Source organism: Cloeon dipterum, chromosome 4, assembly GCF_949628265.1.
Source record: "Cloeon dipterum chromosome 4, ieCloDipt1.1, whole genome shotgun sequence".
In the NCBI taxonomy this organism is placed as follows: domain Eukaryota; kingdom Metazoa; phylum Arthropoda; class Insecta; order Ephemeroptera; family Baetidae; genus Cloeon; species Cloeon dipterum.
Genome location: NC_088789.1, coordinates 19,417,103 through 19,435,902, shown reverse-complemented (window position 1 = coordinate 19,435,902; position 18,800 = coordinate 19,417,103). Strand labels below are relative to the sequence as shown.

General features: G+C 40.4%; 2 protein-coding genes across 3 annotated transcripts in view; one reads left to right on the top strand and one right to left on the bottom strand.

Moving 5' to 3' along the window:
- rg (rugose) overlaps positions 1–18,800 on the top strand; it is a 162,693-nt gene that overhangs the window by 118,123 nt on the left and 25,770 nt on the right. The window lies entirely within an intron of this gene.
- mab-21 lies at positions 10,339–12,028 on the bottom strand. Its single transcript, XM_065489990.1, has one exon. The coding sequence runs from the start codon at positions 11,952–11,954 to the stop codon at positions 10,857–10,859; it is 1,098 nt and encodes a 365-aa protein (XP_065346062.1). The 5' UTR covers positions 11,955–12,028; the 3' UTR covers positions 10,339–10,856.

Sequence of the window (18,800 nt, the reverse complement as noted above, 5' to 3'; positions counted from 1 at the left end):
ATTATTTGGATTTAGCGTCAGATTTATAGTCATGTGCAAAACTGACGAATATTTTTCTGTGACTGTTATGATGTTCGGTCAATCAAATGAATACGAATCATGAGTTTTTAGGCTTTTCGACTCATTGGAAAATCTATCTCTACTGCAAAACCAGGTAAATCGATCATTTTAGCTGAAAATCTGTGTTAAAACGTAAAATTGTACGATTTCCACGCTTTGTAATACGTACCACGCCTTTAGGGTGGTCTTCAAAATGTCCTTACGATCGGAATAGGACATTTTGAAGACCACCTTTGCGTGGAGAAACGGAACTTAATTTTTTTTTAATTGGACGGGATAACCATGCCCTCATTTTAAAATTCCCGCGAGTTACGCCCTCTTCCAGTGGTCGTGTTTTTTGTTATAAAAATATCCAAAATTAAAAAAATCAATTATTTTTCCATGTTTTAGCCATATTCCTGCTTATAGTGTGTGAAAGAAATCCACCTTAATTTAGCGCTGCTTTTGCGCCAGCTTTTACTTTTTCATATTATAGGCACAATAGCATTCGAAATGAATTATGTTCGCGTTAATCTGCATTTTTTATTATATTCATGTGATTTAAATTTTATACATTGAAAGAGAAACACGCGCGGCAGTAATTTGCTGTGGTTACTTTGCAAAATAAATAAAATTTTGAATGTAAACTCATACTGTTCATTATCCAATTATACACCATTAAATCTGTTACTAAACAGATTATTTTGTGGCAAGACACGCATTAAAATATTTTATTGTTTTGAGTAAATTAGCACATTCTTGCTGACAGATTAATAATAAAAATTGGAGAAGGAATTGACAATTCTTTCTCGATATAAATTTATAAGAAATTAAAATATGGGTTTATCTAAAATAACGTAAATTTCTCTTTTTCCTGTTGTTTTGACTTTGCTCCTGTCAAAATTTTCGATTGAACGCCCAAGTTTGCATCTGTGCTGAAGTTTAATTCCATCGAATGTAATTTATATAAAGTGAAATTTTCAAAGGTTTCTTGCTTTTACAACGTTGAATTGTTCGAGGTAGGATGGAATATTGGGTTTTGGACGAAAAATCGCAAATTGGCCGGGATAATGGCGACGCAGAAGACATAATCATAAAGCCCACGTCGTGCGCGCATAATTCAGCACGCAGCGTAATCAAATAAATAACGCGGAGAGAATAAAATTTCTGGGAAAACGCCTGGGCAGCTCGTTTTCGGATGAGTAAGCGACGAGCGGACGGACTAACTAAGTTGGGGAAAATTCGTCGTGTTGGGTCGTCTGCTCAAAAACAATACTCTCACAGCGGGCTGGCCGGAGATGATCGCGGTTGTGGCGCATAAAACAAGCTGCGAGAGGGCTCCACCTCGAGAGAAAGAGAGACTCACTCGCGCCTTGTGGGAATATAAAATAAAATTTCATGTCACACTGCTGCGCGCCGCGCCGTGCTCATGCGAACTGAGCCAGCGAACGCGCCGAGGAAAAAATTTAATACCAATAAATTACACGGGCAATGAGACGTGTGTCGTCGTAAATATTTTAATTTATCCCCGCATTGTAATTATAGAATTGGCCTTTTTATCTTTTATTTTGACGTTATCACACGCGGCAACTCGGCAGTTTTATTGTTTGCTCAAAATCGGCGCCGCATTCCGCTTACTTTTTCGCCCGCTCTCCTCATTAGCCGTCGCGGAATTTTCAAGCAAACAAGTCCGAATTTCATCCGCGATCGTGATGCCGCTGAGATTAGTGGCCGCGTGTTGGTTTTTTATATTATTCAATCGAGTGATTGATGATTGTAATGACTCTCGACGTCTGAACACGTTCATCGCGCAGGATTCCTTTCAATTTTCACCTGTCATGAGAAAATTTGTAAAACAGCCGCGCCAATTGTGAGAAAATTTCACCATTCCTCCATATTTATTTTTATTTTTTGGATCTCCGAACCATCTGGCGGTAATGCGTTTTATTTTATCTTCCCATGCATCGTTTTTCTTTTCAGCCAAAGGACAAAACGAATCCTTTCCATACACAAATCCACTCGCTGATAAAAGTCTGGAAAGAAAGGCGCGGGGGATTATTTGCAGGAGCTATAGCGTGTAATCTGGCCGTGCGCGCACATTTCCAAGGGGTGGATGGACGGGTAATTACGGCTGATGTAACCTGAGACAACATGCAATGCCCCAGCACACTAAACAAAGAGCCTTTAGCTTGCAGCTCTTGTTGTTTCCCCCTTTGTGCTCTCCGAGTTCATAGTTCACACCAACAGACATTACTTTCGCGGCAGCAAAAATTCTTTTAAATTAAAAATAAAATTAAGACAGGAACTATTCGGATTAGATAAGTTAAGATTAAAATAAGAAAATGTTTTTGAGGATTATATATTTGTTTAGAGTAAAATCCCAAACACATAAAAATACTTGCTAAGCCCGAAATTTTGTCCTGAAATTTTCTTGATGTGTTTTAAATTAATGAATTTTTTGGAATGAAGCGAAATAAAATTTGAAAAAGGATCATAATTATAACAAACGCATTTCGTCGGAAGAGGAAGAAGTTCAGGGCTATTAGTCAAAATTGAATTCCCTCCTGGTGGCGCAGTGGGGACCGAAACGCATTTCGGGGTGCACGCAGAAATTGGAAATGCAATATTTCCACTCGAAAGATCACGCCGCCCCATGATTCATGGGTTCTGCTTAGGATTACACGCGAGTAATATGCGACTGCCGCTGGTATGTTTTTTTTATCCACCCACCCTACCACCCCCAGCGCACATAGTTACTTCGGGGGACGTGGGGAAAGTGCAACCCTCGCGGCGCGACAGCAGCTCTAAACATGCATTAAGTGGACGTTGATTAAGATAGAGATGTTGAGAGAGAAATAAAGCAAAACACTAATACAGAACAAATCAAATTACTTCCACCAAGTGCCACTTTGAAAATATATTGTTCTGTCCGAGTGAGTGCGAGGGTGGCGGCGAATTTTCCGACAAATGTTTGCATTCGATTGGAATAGAAATCTGGCCCCAAAATTGTTTCCATTGTAGAGTTTCAATCTATATTTCTCCCTTGAAGTTCAAATATTCACGATTGGCAAAATCTTGTTTAGTTGGCAGCAAATTTGGACATTTATTTCATTTTTTTAATCTCTGCTCAGCTTTGAACTCACCTGGTCCCAATAACCCCGCTTAGCGAATAACATGGGGCCTGAGTGGACGCGAGTAGAGCGATCAGCATACGACCTGTTTTCGATCAGGCATGTTCTGAAAATTTCTTCCATAGACGAAGTGGGACCTTCAATCTTATTTAGTTGGGGACAAAAATGCCCAAAAGAGACCCGCTTTATGAAGTGATCGGAATGGACTTTTTGTTAAATTTATTTGAACGCACTAGTTATCTGTAGCTTTCTATAAACATGCCTTTTGACATCTGTCAATCAAGGAAATCGAAATGGATTAATATTGGTCCTGCTTGTTGCATCTGGAGAGTAATGTAATTTTTTTAAACTGCGGGAACTGTGCAGTTCATTGTTATCATATCAAAATTGATTCTAATTATTGAATAGTTTCGAATATGCCCCAGGTGCCAATCCCGGGTTGATCTAGATAAAAACCCTGTGGATTCAATGTTAAGTCTCCCTATTCACGCCGCGGAGGATTGGCACCCAGGGTAATTGATCAATCTTCCTCTACCTGTAAAAGCAATGCTATTAGCATACGTATTTACAGTTTTGCTGTCCCGTGTTTTACCCGAAATTTGAAAGCCTGAAAACTTAAAAAAGCTGTTTCTGCGATAATAGTTACCAAATACGTTTAATGTTTTTGTAATCGAGCTTGATCAAGAATCCTGAGTGAATGAATGTATGCCTCTTACGCTTGTATTAAGTGTCGGTGTGGAGAGAAGCACTCCAGCTGCCCTTAAAAATTAGCGGCATTAAGCGGGGGCAATCTGGTTCGATAATGCGAGTTAAGTGATTAAAGCGAGCGTCTTGCTTGCATCGGCGTCCGGAGCGGCGCGATTCCCCGGCGACTGGCTGGCTGGCTTTTTATGAGGCCATGTGTGCATCGAATTAAAGAGCGCGCGCGGCAGCCGAGTCCCAGAGGCCGAGTTTGCCGCCCTCGCACTCACCAGAGTTATTTCCTACAGCACTCGCTGTTATTTCCCCCGGGAGTACTTACTTTTTACTTAACTCCTACTTACCGACCGACAGACATGCGACCAAGAAAATATTATGTCGTTAGATTGGTTAAATGATAAAATATGCATAGGCGAAAAACATGTTTCAATAATATAAAGAGCAGCATGTGTGTGTGCGGCTTTTGTTCCTACTCGAATCGTAAACTAACCTTTGATTCATACACGACGCCTCTTTTGCTACTTATTATTAAATTCATATACAAGCGGATAGGGCGGTATTATTGGATTGCTATTAATACTCTCTCATTTGTATGCTTAATCGCTTTGGCAAGGGGACAGGAAAAGTGAGTAGGACAGCCAGTTATATCAGACAGACATGCAAGCCGTGCGCCAATTGATTTTTTTTAGCCAAAACACTCCAAACTGGATTAAAATCGTGCTGAAGAGCAAATTCATCAGTCAAGTTTTGATCAAATTTGTTGCAATTTTTACAAGTCATCGGTTCACGTAGCGATCCGATTACTTCCGTTGCCATGACAATAGTCAACCGTTTTAATAATTAAAATGAACTCTGAGACAAAAATGACGTTACACAAAAAGTTAAAAAGGTCTCCTATTCTTGCATTAATCTATTTTATATTTTGCAACACTAATTTCGTTTATACATATAGACACACAAGTATATTTTTTATTTATAAATACCTTCAAGAAATTATCATCAAATATCATTTTACAGTTCGTTACATTTTAATTTGAATTATAAAGTTTCGACCAATATTGTAAAAATCATACAATATTAATTCATCACACTATATATGCTCGCGACTTTGTCACGATTGCTTTTTTTAAACTCTTTTGTTTGCACTGCGATCCGATTTTCGCCGACGCCATTATTCAGCCGTGTACGTCTGATTAATTAAAATAATTAAATCTCGCGTGTGCGTTGCGCGCTTGGCACCGCCATTAATTCGTGAGCACGTATATACACATGCAGCGTGTGTTGGTAATTTTATCAGCTGCGTCAGCAATTGCAGCTATATTTCACCCCGTTTGTATATACGTGAACGATCGCTGGTTGCGTTTTCTCTTTCGATTAGCCTGCTAATCCATAAGGCTCGCTGGCTGGCTGGACACGAGAAAGAAACGACGCCGGATAATAATGAGTGATGAGAGAGGAAAGAGAATCCTGCTTCGACGAATATAATTTTCCTCCCCGCTGCTCCCGGCTGCGTTAATATTTGATGTCCCTCGTAATGAATCTTTGATGCAAACAACTTACTTCGCCTTCATTTTTTATTTACCTGTCTCGCCCGCGCACACGGTTTATGCGCTTAATGGGGGATGAAAAATTGCAGAAGGCACTTAAGGAAATCGGTTAATCGACACACTTTGTGCGCCTGCAGAGGCTGCTGCATTTTCCTCCCACAAAAAAAAAATGAGAAGGAAAAATGTGAGCTTGCTTGTAAACAAAATTTAGAAGTCAGGAAAAAATTCATAACTAGCCAATAAATATTCAAAAGTATAGTTTTTTTTTCAATAATTGTTTAAATATTATATTTGAAAATTGCTTCGAAGTACTAGGGAATAAGGAATTAATCAAAATTAGGCATTTTAAACACAAACCATTTTGAGAAATAACCACAAATTTCAGAATACCAGCAAAAGCACTAATTATTTTAATTCAAAAACCGAACCGGGCATTTTTGAATTCAGGGATTCCTGTTATCGGAGTGTGTTTATGTCAAGAAAAAGATAAAATGTAAATTCTGACACCGGCTCTCTGTAGTTTATTATACCGGCTATGAGAAATTGCCAGTTCTCGCTATTACCATTTCCCATCCATAAAACAGCTTGGCTCGCGAGATTTGACGAGGGGGCGTTGCGTATACGCGCGTGTCATAATAATTCCTGTGCGCTGAAACAAAGAACAATAGTAACTTGTTCGATAATGGGCCTTTTTCTGGCTTGTATCTATATGCGGTATAAACTATCCACGCAGGCAGCGAGAGATACGCACCTGCCACCCGAGAGCTCTCAAATTTATAGTACACACCGTTCGTCTGGTGTGTTTCTGGGCCATTAAGACTTTTATTGGCCATTACCAACAAGATCCAAACATTTATTTTAATATGATAAAAGCAGCAGCAGCAGCAGCCATCACTTGAGCTGCTGCTGATATCGCTGCTTCGTCGCCGTTAAGTGGATCACCTAAATTTTCACACTAATTGCAATAAAACGCCGTGTTTTAAAGCTGCACGCGGAGGGGAAAAACGGCGGCCTTCGCTCGGCGATGAATAATTAATTAAGCAAGTTTGTGCGCCGAGCAGAGTTAAGTGAGCAAACGGCAGCGTGAGAATAATTGCTGCCGCAGCTCGTCTTAATGTTTTTCTTAAGAGAATGAGAGGCGAGACGAGATCGACAGTTTGTTTGAGTTATGGTGGTCGTTTTCCAAATGAGCTCTCGCGCCGTAACTCCTCTCTGTGAATTATTGTCCGAATGAGAAACTCCTCTGAAGCTCATTTTGCATTAATCGACCGTTCGCAACACGATGAAAATTTATATTAGTAATTAAACAACCGCATCAGAGGCTTTTAATTTAATAAATAAAAGAGAAAATGAGGTTTAATAGCATTTAATCCTCGTAGTATTTTCTCACGTTTCAACTTTGTTGTTTGAATAAGGAAAATAATATGCGACGTCTGATAAAGATTGAGCAACCGCAATTTCCGTTCTCAGCGAATAAATTACACTCTTGTTAAGAATTGATAATCAAATTTCAGCAGTCAATCGATATATTACTATTTTTTTGGAGCACAGGTGGAAATGAAAAGCCGTCTTGCATTTCCGCCGAGTGTTCTTAAAATTGGAGCAAACACCGCTGCTTTCGCACACTAATCCGCTCTCCCCCCGACCAATTATCAACAATTAACATCATCCAGCAGTGCGTAGACCCGCTTATATGTTTCAATAAAAATGCCCTCAGCACATAAACGTCCCGAAAATTTCGAGCTGCAGCCCTTTTCCCTTCGAAGGAAACCATAATTTACCACGCTCTTTATAAGACGGGTGGATTTGAGAAACGAAAACATACTGTCAGTCCATTTTGAAAACAGCTGCCGCAGCGCGTATATATTCCCGGGCGTGGAATTTGTCATTGTGCCTCTTAACTCGCGGGCGTTTAATGTCGCTGAGCCGAGCAGAGGTCTAATTTTCGTGCTGCTCGCCTTGTCAAAGCATTTTTGAAATATTTGTGCCAGCCAACGGCAAGGCTAAGTTTTGGAGGGAGGAAAAAACGCGAGCGGAAAGGGCTGCCGACGCGCCCCTTTGGTGTCTGCGAGCACCACATAAAAAGCACGGCACTGGGAAATTAATAAAAATGATCGCGCCTAACTTTTAATGGGCCAAGTATAGCTGCAGCAGGAAATAAATTTCGACGTTGCTCGTAAAACACAGCACTTTTACCGCACGACGTGTTCCGAAGAAAAAAGTGACGAATTTATATCAGCAGTTTTGTTAGTTTTATACTTCGTGTGTGGGAATTTTCTTTTTGATGATGGGGGAAATTCAAAGTTTAATCGGCTTCCATAGCAGAGCCAACTTTAATTTTGTTACTTGATGAAAAAGTTATTCCACGCAGGGCTGTGAATTTTAGACAGGATTTCAATTCACACGTAAATGGGGGAGGTTTTAAAAGATGAATTTTCTTGAAAATTCTTATTTTTAAGTAATTAAATTTACGTAAAAATGTTAATTTTATAAAAATAGAGAGACACGACATACAGGAAGAAGTCAATCAAAACTAAGAACGGACCAAAAATGCTCTTTTCAGTTTTACTTGGGATTTTATTTTGAATATATGGTATCAGTATTTTTGTAATCTACATTTAAAAGAGGAGAATATAAATTTTTATTTAACAAATAAATAGCTAGACGCAGTTTAAAAAAAATATTTTAGTTTTTTAAGATCTAAAAATTAAACAATATAAATACAATAATAAATTCGGACCGGTAATTCTGGAAGACAAAAAAATCCTGAAGTTTCACTAAAGCATTCTGCATTTTTTCACGGATTTTAAATTGATTGAAATGGCTTCAGACTTTTTAGCTGAACTGAGCAGTGTTAGATGGTTTTAATTATGGCCCCAGAGTTCAAACTTGCATGATTGGAAACGCAGAACACAATTTGAATGCTTTAATTTTTTGCTGCACTGGCGCAGAAAAGACTTATTAGTAGAAAAAATTGGAGCACACGCCCAACTTTGGCTGTATATATCTGCGGCGATTACCGCTCTCTCGCACCCTCACTCTCTCGCTCTTAGGTAACATGCAACCAACCGTGGAGCCGAAGGTGGCGCCTTATCAGTCACCAGAGTGAGTGGTGGAGTGTCGCAAATGTCGTAATTTTTCTTGTCGAGTCCGCCTTTGTTCGTCGTTCTCCTCCCGCTGAGCTTGGCTTTGTTTTGAGAATGTGTATACATATTCGCGTGCAGAGCGGTCGGAAAAACTTATTTGAACAAACGCTCCAATTTTCTTGACGAGATGATGGCTATTATATTATGGTCTATTTGGCCCCGGCGCCGCGTGATTTAAGCGCGTTACATATACGCGTGTTGTTATTTTAAGCGAATCACCGCGGCTGTCCAATAAGTTGAGAAGCTCGGCCGCTTTTGTTTTAAAAGGTTTCATGCTCGTAAAATAAACAGCGACAGCACGCGGCGGCTCGAGAGAGGGAAGGAAAAAACGGGCCGCTCGCTCGCGAGGGCTTCCTTTGGAATAACATTAAGGAAATTTATTATTTCATTGGTTTCAATACATAACTTAAGAGCCACCGTGATATACATTCATACAAATTCAATGCATCACACGCAAGCGAACCGAATAAATATTTTTCGTAGATGCAAATAACACAACACGCGCCTAACGAAATGAACCCAGCTCCCTGTCATAACAAGGAACCACAATAATTCTATTTCACCAAACGAAGCAATCGCGGGTTGAGTTGACAGCTATTGTATATTGTACACCCTGTGTGTCAAAGTCGCTGATCCTCTGTCAATATCCTTTTGAACTTTTTCATTTTTATATATTTTCGTGTTTGTGAGGCCGGAAAAGCGAGCGCCTAAGTTAATTAGTATATCAGCAGGCGGCAAGAGGGATGCTGTGTGTGTGCTCTACTATAATTTGAATTTACGGCTTCGCTCACTCGCAATGGGGGTGTAGATCTCTTCCGCAACTGCCGCGTCGCCCCTGCCGGCTCCTAAAGTCGTCCGTCCGTGTATATTTCTTACCCTCGCCATGCCACTGCTGCCTGCCGGTAGTGCCGCTGTGCTGTTGATTAGATTCGCTGCCGCACGCTTTGATATGCATGAAAATTGCTGCGTCCGACTAACCCTGAGGATGACTAATGCGATTGCACGCACCCTTTTACGCTTCTAATTAATTGCACCGCTTCTCAATAACTGTCACGCCGCGTTCAATCATCATAAATCTGCTGCTCGTTGTATTTCGTTTACGAAAATTAAAAACAAGCACTGAATAGGGAGATGCAAAATCACTGAAAAGTAATTAAAATGGAAAGATTGACTGAAAAATCTCAATTTCTAGGCTGGTGGTTTTTGACTTGAAATTTAAATTTGACAGCCAAAACATTTACATAATTATTTAGTAGAACTGATTGAAATGAGAAGATAATCAAGCGATTTGCAGCCCACGAGGAAAATAATGTAACTATTAACCAAAAAGAAAACTCGCTGGCGGAAGTCATATGATCAGCATTAAAATCGGATATTTAAATATATCATTGTAATCAAAATTCAAAAACTAACCAACAGATCTATTTATTTATAGTTTTAACTTAAAATTGAATTTTCTGGAGTTAGAAGGAAAAATCACGATGAGCTGGCTCCAGCATTAACATTACCTTAAGGGTGCATTCAACACATTGCAAAACATGCAAGTCCATCAATGTTATATCTGGGCGTATGGTTTTTAAATAATTAAGCGGGCTTAGAAAAGTCAGAGTGAAGTGCGAGGAGAAGCTCATTCCAGCAGCGGGCAACCGGTGCCAGCGCGCCCGTGTAACAATTGAACGCGTGCAGCGGCTGAAAGCTTGCTACGCCTATAATGATTTTCGCTCCTATTTAAATTGATTGAGAAAGGTGTGTGCAATTCTAAATTTAAAAGCGAAATTTGATCTTTTAAGAAGTATGACTCTTAGTCATCTATTTTATTCTGCTTTAATTTACGAGACACATAACTATATATGCGAGTATTATAATCATAGTTGTCACAAAGAAAAAACTAATCATTAAATCAGTCGCTATATTGTTCATTTTAAAAATGTTCGATGTTAACAAACACTGTACAAAAGGATTCGTATTTCATAAGGAAAGATCACAAAATGCTCTAAAGTCGACTTGCTCGGCATCTTTAAATATTTTTCATAATAAAATCAAGCTATAATAGGAGAGAATTGTATATATCTCCTCTCTGCGCGGTGAGACGGGGGCTCTACGTTACCTTCTGGTACGTGTACGCGTGAGTCTTTCTCGTCCACACACACTGCTCACTTTCGGGACATTCGCGCGATGTACATATAGACAGACAATCGAACTGAAAACAACAACTGTCCTCTCTCACAATGTCCGCACAATCACTAAATTTGGGGCTAAATTTGGGAAAAAGTGTCTCTGCGCGGGGCAGCGACTCACAGCTTTTCGAGGGAGCGCGAGTTGGTGAGCAGCTCGCGTGTGAGGCGCCACGCCTGCTTGGCCGCGTTCTCCAGCGAGCTGGGTGACTTGCCCTTGAAGAGGTCGAGGTTGGGCAGGAAATAGTGCGGACAACGGCGACACTGCAGACACGAGATGAGCTGCAGGAAGATGCCGTTGATGCGGTCGCCGAGGCAGCTCTCGTCCCACTCGATCTCCCGCGGGTGCTTCTCGCACTCGTACAGCAGCAGCGTCTTCATGTGGTATGAGGTGACCGGGTTGCCCGGCAAATCGAGGTGCCGGTCGCGCAGGGTCTTGAGCGTGCTGAGGCACTTGCGTCTGCAGCCGCCCTGCAGCAGCCGGTTCTCGGCCTCGGTGAAGCTGAGCACCCAGGCGTCGCCCTCCATGGCCGACTGCTTGCCCTGCATGGCCACGCACTCCTTGGACAGCAGGTCGAAGCCCTCGGTCTTCACCTCGGCCACCAAGTTGGGGTGCGGCCACGGGATGTGCGGAATGGGCCAGTGGGCCGCACTCCGCGGCCACACGCCCGAACATTTGAACGCCGGCGTGATCTGCACCACGTACCGCTCCCTGATGCGCAGCTTCACCTCCGTCGTGTCCGCGATCATCTTGACCGAGTCGCGGTAGCTGCACTTGTCGCACGCCTGCGCCACCAGCGTCTGGAAGCGCGACCTGATCTTCCTGGCCGATAGATAGCCGGACGCCGTGATGAACTCGACCCAGAGGGACATGGAACGCTTGCGGCCGTCGCTCAGCTTGAGCACCGCGCAGCCCGGTAACGTTCCGTCGTCCACGAAGTTGAACACGCCCATTTGGTTGAGGTAGAGCACCACCTCGAATTCGTTGGGCGACACCACGTCCAGGCCCTCGTAGCGGCCGTTGCACTCGGTCAGGCTGCTGATGAAGCGCGGCTCCTGCACCTCCACCTCTTTCAGCACGTCCTGCACCACCTTACACACCTCGCGGATCGTCTTGGCCACGAGGGCCTTGCGGGCGTGCACCCGCTCACCGTAGTACTTGTTCAGCTGGTACATCATCTTGGACTGCGCCGTCATCATGTCCGAGGGCACCAACATTGCTGCTCCTGCCAGCACACCTTCCGACACGCTTGCCGGACCACACTCGAATGCCGGCGCCGGCCGCCCTGCTGCCCGCAGCTCCGCTCTGACGTCACCGCGCCGGCCATTGGCAGACGCTGGCTCCGCCTCGCGCTTTTAAGCCGTTCGATACGGCGCCGCCCCGCCGCGCCGATTTGCGACTCGCGCACGCACTGCAGCCTTCAAATCAATCTCGGCGCCCCTTGGTGCTTTATGCGTTATTTTATTTTCTGTCCCGCGAGCACCACCGAGCGCTCTTCCTGGCGCACTCTGCGGTTTTTCCTCCTCGCTCCGAATAACTCCAGGGCTGTATATTTATGGGACTACACGCAAATAAAGTTATTATAACAAGGGCTGTACTTAAAAGTTTTGTTTAATTAACCAATGCTTGCTGTTAATTTAGTTTTTATTATTAATTTGTAATAAAAGTAACAACATTCATTACTTATGTGTAATTTTAAATTATCATACATATTTAAAAAAAAGAAAAAGTGAGAATCCTTATGGGGAGATTTTAATCATAAATTTATATTATCGTCCGAAACAGCTGTTGTATGGTATGAGAGCGTAAGATATTATTTTTTATACGAATTTATCAATTTTTAGCCTTCCATTCCTTGAGAGGAGCCATTAAAGTCATTTATTAAAATACTTTTTAATGTCTTATCCCAAGAAGAGACCAACTCTCATAAAATTTAGAGTAGAAACGTTAATTTACCTGCCTTATTTCATATCGATTGGATTCAAAACACTATATAATCAACTCTCTTACTTAAATGTCTTTGTCCAATATAAAAATTTGACCATAAATTAGTTTTTAAGCTCAATTCAGGCATTTAATTTCAAATTATTTATACTGTCTCTAAATGAAATCAAATTTTCCAACATCTTTACTCAGCAATTAAAGTATAGCTGTTGATATATAATAAAGTGGATAAACAATGAGAGTATGATAATGAAAAAAAAACTTACTTCATCCTATATAGTTTCTAAATAATATTGTCAATTTTTGCCACAACAAGTTTCAGCGTCAATTATCATCTTTCCTGACAGCTACAAAATAATAATCTGAATTAAAATATACATCCAATAACGAAAACAACAGAAATTTTAAAGACACAAAATATGCTGTCAATTTCATGAGATATTAATTAATTCGCCAACGCAAGGAAAAAATTTAGCTACAAACGGTACAAAGGATTCCGGTTTATTATACAATTTTAAATAAATGCACTCCCTTTATACTTCAATAGATTTTGCTACGCTATAGCACTTTGCTATAGAAGTTTAGCTGACCAACGCATATTTTTTCATAATTCTATATCGCCACGTCTTCCAAAACTATATTATATAGTCTTTTCTTCTAATAGTGGAAAAATTTTTACGGCGTGAAGGTGGAAATGGTGGAATATATAATTCCTATCACACAAAATAATCTTTTCATTTCCGCTTGTTGGTCTATACGTAGTCAGTCTTTTGTCCTTTTCACGGCGATATTGATATAGGTGTAATTTTTTTACAAAGATTTTGTTGCTTTTGGAATTGGATGCTATAAAAGGAAATCTACTTTTTAATAAGTTCTAGTTTATATGTTTTGCTATTAAAATAATAACATAAATGCACATTGTTTTCATCGCACGCTATTATTTATAGAACGGCTTGGTCTCTTTTGCTTCACTTCCAACCTATTTCAAAGAATAAAATTTATATTTATTTATAATAATTAAACTGTTGAAATTAAAACAATTTTCATGTCGAAATTTCGATGAAAAACAATAATTAATTGTTTTGCATCACCATAAACACGCGCAAGCTCATCAAATTCCCATTTCTATTAGGTTAATTTGTTATGCTATATATATAATCGCATGATTCTTAGCATGAACTCTCTTGGAATTAATTTTGGTAATTTATTTTAATCAAAATCTTTTAAGTTTAGATATCCGAAAAAGAAATCTAGTAATGACAACAATAGAAAAAGGTACCAAACCATAAATTTTGATGTTCATGTTGAGTTTTGTCTGATTAACTTCCTCAGACCTAAAATTAAAGAAAATTATTTAAAAAAAATTGTAAACCGCTTGCACCATATTGAATTGCCAAATGCAAAAGATAGTATCAGCATTATTACTCATGCATCGATTTTTTTACTCTCAAAGATGAAAGATCTCGTCGACTGCTTTTACAACATGATATATGAAAGCTGTGCACTGCGGCATAAAAGATACGTCGGTCTGGTCTAATAATACGCGCGGATCACATGTGTTCCGTTCCTTTACTCTCCTTGTATACGATCCTGAATGCATACAAAGAAGCTGTCAAGTATGCCCTTTTATAATTCACTTTGACGAACAACGAATCTAACCGTGTACCATTGGATAAAATCCTTGCTATAGCATCACACAAAACGCGCGCATATATCACACAAAGGAACCCTTTTGCTTTTTATTGCGAGCACAAAGCACTAAAAATGAGAAAGATTGGAGAGTCCTCTCACACAGAGTGAGTCGAGCTCATTATTACATCTGAAGAGGGGAAATGCGCGTGTGATGAAAAGATAGCGAAATTTGGTGAATGGAGAACGATTATTAAAGAGCATAATGTGAAAAAAGAAAAATCCTTTGTTTAATAAAAGGAAAAATGTCTAAGAAAGAAAACTGATAATTTATCTTTGCTTTTTGTCAAGGAAAATTCTTGGAATAATTAATTAATTTATGATATAATTAATATAATTTGATCAAGATGGTGCAGAGGATTTTTGATAATTAATCACAGCTGACGAGACATTGCGCGAGTCGATCGTGCAGAAGAGCAGAGCGTGCTCGGGTGCTGCCGATTAAATTTATAAACCGTTAATTACATGATGCAGTAAATCAATTAATCGCGCGGGCTGATTTTATTTTCTCGAAGCGTCGGTGCTCTCACAGTGCAAACAGCACCAAGCAGGGACGAAAAGAAGCAGCAACATTTTTAGCTGCTGTTGCCGCCGCCGTTCCTCGGCTTGCATGTTTAATTTGCGAAGCAGCAAAAAAGTGATGCTGCTCGTTCGAGAGCTGGCTCGTTGGCTGGCTGGCTTGCTGGCTTGAAATTTAATATTCAACAGTTTTGATTGGACATAAAGATATTCCGCTCAAGTACAACATGGCAAGAAACGTCTCCAGTATAATAATGAGCGCCTGGTGCTGGAGATTTTATTATGCTCGCAGCTTTTCTGCTGATATTTATTTTGTCGAAAAAAGCCAACACTTGTTATTTTCTCTCTTTTTCTTTCGCGTCACGCCGAAATAAAAGCACAGCACACACACCGCACAATAATAAAGTCGCGCGCACTGCACGCACACGTGCAAACGAGAGAGGAGTGAGAAGGAGAAGAGATGACGAAGAATTCGGTCGCGGCAGCTATACGAGACGAACGCTTTCGGAATTAATTTGTCGCTCGTTTGGAAATAGAAGTTTTTCAATTAACGCCACGCACGCACACTAAATGAGCCGCCGGCCGCGGTGCAAATGTCGCATGGCCAAATAGTATCCGGCCGCAATGAGCCTCTTCGCGCACAAAAACAGTCTAATTAGTCCCCAAGCTCGTTCTCGGCCGCGAGAAGTCGAAAAAAACGGGGAGAGAGACGCACACAAAACTATTCTGCGTATTTACCGCACACTGCGACACGATATATTTCAACAGGGGCTCTTGATTCTGGACCGCTTCCAAACACAACACTTGAGCGAGGGTGACACTCGAGTGGCAAGAGATACACAATTAGCCTGTCACTCGCTACAGCCGTAGATAAATTTTTCGAATGAGGAGATGCTTTTGCTTCCCTTCTGCTGGCACGCGAGTATAGACGAACTTATTGTTGGTTTGAAGAACTCAATTTAATTACTATAATGAGCTAGTATTTTCTTTGCACATTAAACAATTGAAGACCAGATCAGTTCTGCGAGTGACTTAGTGCTATGTTTTTTTTTCCATTTTCTGAAGTGCTAAGTTATTTCTGTTCAAAATTATGACTTTATTTTCACTCTTCCCCAAGCTATATTTGAACCAAGAATTTGTTTATTTTGTTGACAACTTAATTTAGTTTAAATACAAAATTTATTATTAAAATTTTTTCATTATTGATAGGCATCATTTTACAAATTAAAAATTTTCACCTTATTTGAACATTAATTTAATGCTTTATAATATTTAGAAGGTCTACCTCTGATACAAAAATAGTAATTTAATAATTTGTATAATTAATTGGTGATCTTATTACTCATGAATCAATTAAGGTTAAAATTAAATCTCGGTTATTTGTTTTAAGAATATATCTTGCAGCAAATCCCCTCAAAATATAAATCAAGATTTGGAATTTTTGGACCCCGCGAAGTTTAGCTGTAATCTCCCAAATATATTATTTAGAAATTTAATTTCTATCAACGAATCAAATAAAATAGCCAGCCCTTTGGCTTGCGCATTGCAAAGGCATTATTCGCTGTGTTAATACACAGGGAATTATTTTAACATTACAATAATGTGGTTGCATTCCTACCCAATGTCAGAGAGATGACAAAGGGTGGTAAATTAAGCGACACGAAATGCTCAAATAGCTCAACAGGCTGGTACTTGCCAATTCTCACACCTTTCTAGCAGCTTTAGGGACAAATGTCTCGCGTTTTGAGTCAAAAACCTTGTTGCAAAGGTGCAAATAATGATTGCCACATTAAGCCCAAGCTCCTCAGCGGCCTTTTGGGCCCAATATTATCCGCTTGGCGGTGTTATTCGGATCCAGTGAGCACATAGCCCCGGTATGTGCTGACCAGAGGCTTAAAAAATAACTACTGTTTCATTAATTATCTTGGAAACAGCTCACAAAATTAAGAATCTCCTTCTAATCGTTCATCTCAACGCACAAACAATCGTCCCGTCGTGAGATCGGGTCAGCTGCTGGAGTCGTGACCTTCTGTCATTTATCTCTCAGCCATATAGAGCGGCGGCATCAACAATTTTCTCGGATGATCTGCGGAGCAACAAATCTGCTGTACCACAAATCGAAATGAAACGTTGTATAAAAACAACCTTTTTCTCCCTAGTTCTCCTGCCAGGCTCTTGATTTTAAAAAGCATTCTTGTTTCGCTTGTTTGGCATGCGCCACAAACAATGTTTTGAAAATCAAATGCAGACCATTGTTGGCGCCCTCTGTATCGAGTGTATCGGATTCTAATCACATTTTTGTTACCAGTACAAAAGCAAACTGGAGCGGTGTATGTTCATCTGCCGACAGACACAAAAAGCAGATTCCCCTTGCATGAAGAAGTGCAAATACGAATTGTAGCCCGGGGGGCTATATAAATGCGATACAAACATACAGCGCAACACAGCACCCCAAAGTTTTGTGTCTGCTCTGAGAGCTTGTTCCTGCAAGCGAACACGCAGCTCATATTTCTTGAAAGCTACCCCCTAATTTTGCACTTATATTTCTTTTCGTTGGACAGTGAAAATTATCTCTATGGAAACATAACAAAAATTCCGTACTACACATATTTCATTTTCTAAAATTATTGCTTCTTACAAAGCCTATAATAATAATTATTATTTTCCACTGTTTTGGAATTTAAAAAAAAAAACCTCTGGGAAAAATACGACCTATAATGTTAAATGCCCCTTGCATTGTGCGATCGCCACCATTTTTTTCTTGAAAATCTGTACAAAAATCATCTATAATTTTGGTTTTCTATAATATGACAATATCCAAGTCAAACAATTATTTTGTTAACTAGAAATGGCATCAATTGCTTAATTCAAATGGCATTTAATGTCATAAATTTGCAGGAAGGTTTTTGCTCAAACATCCACATTAGTTTCTGATCCACTGAAAATTTTGTTTGTAGCTCAACCAGGCAGAGCTTCACAAATAAAATCACTAACTTTTTTTTCCAGTTGTGAGTTTAAGGTCCAAAATATAATCAAAACTTTTCATCAAATTATCAGCAAATCAAACGGAACGAAATGCACAGTTCCTATGATGCTTCGGGGCCGCACCACCCGCCTGCATCTCGCTCGATAAATAATCGTGTGTGACAATTATGCACCCATTAGTGCATGATTCACACCGCGATGCCTGGGAATGTGGGCAAATGTTTGCAGTTCGTGTTGCGGCGTGCGAAGTGCCGATTATTTATTACATCAGCAGCCGGCGGGGCGGGCGTGCAACACTCAAGCTGTGAACTGGTCAAATATTGATAAAAACACATACACACGCACTCGCGGGGGTTGAAGAGTGCATGTGGATGCTGCTGCATGGGGACGGAGGGTGGATGGATGCATGGGGCCGGGGTGATCAGCGCTAATGCACTCTCCCTGGCGCAGCCACCAGACACCCCTTTTAACGCGCGTAAACTAATAACACCCTCGGCGGCGCGACTCAAAGAAATGAGTGCACACTCACGCATATTGTATCCGATTCCGCTTACAACAACCAGACCGTCGACAGAGCGCGTGTTGCTTTATTACTCTTTTCCTGCAATTTTCAGTGGCTTCAGGAATTTTTCTCACGTGAAAAGTGTGGAGGAACTTTTAATTCAGAGTCCTCCTTGAGACGATTTTTATATTACAATTGGAAATTTTGACGTTTTTATTACGTGCAGATGGGATTTTAATTGTTGTGAAATGTCAACGAAGATATCAGGTTTCACGCTGACAGTTTCCTCCTGTCGCTTCACAATTGAATTATCCTTTACACTCTGTTTTGACAATTACCTCGCTTTTTTAGGCGTTAATTCTGGTGTTGCAAAGACGGAAACAGATTAATCTAATGAAAGTAGCTATTTTTTAACTTTCTTGTG

Coding starts and splice junctions, on each gene's coding strand:
- mab-21 (XM_065489990.1), bottom strand. CDS start 11,954: ATGTTGGTGCCCTCGGACATGATGACGGCGCAGTCCAAGATGATGTAC.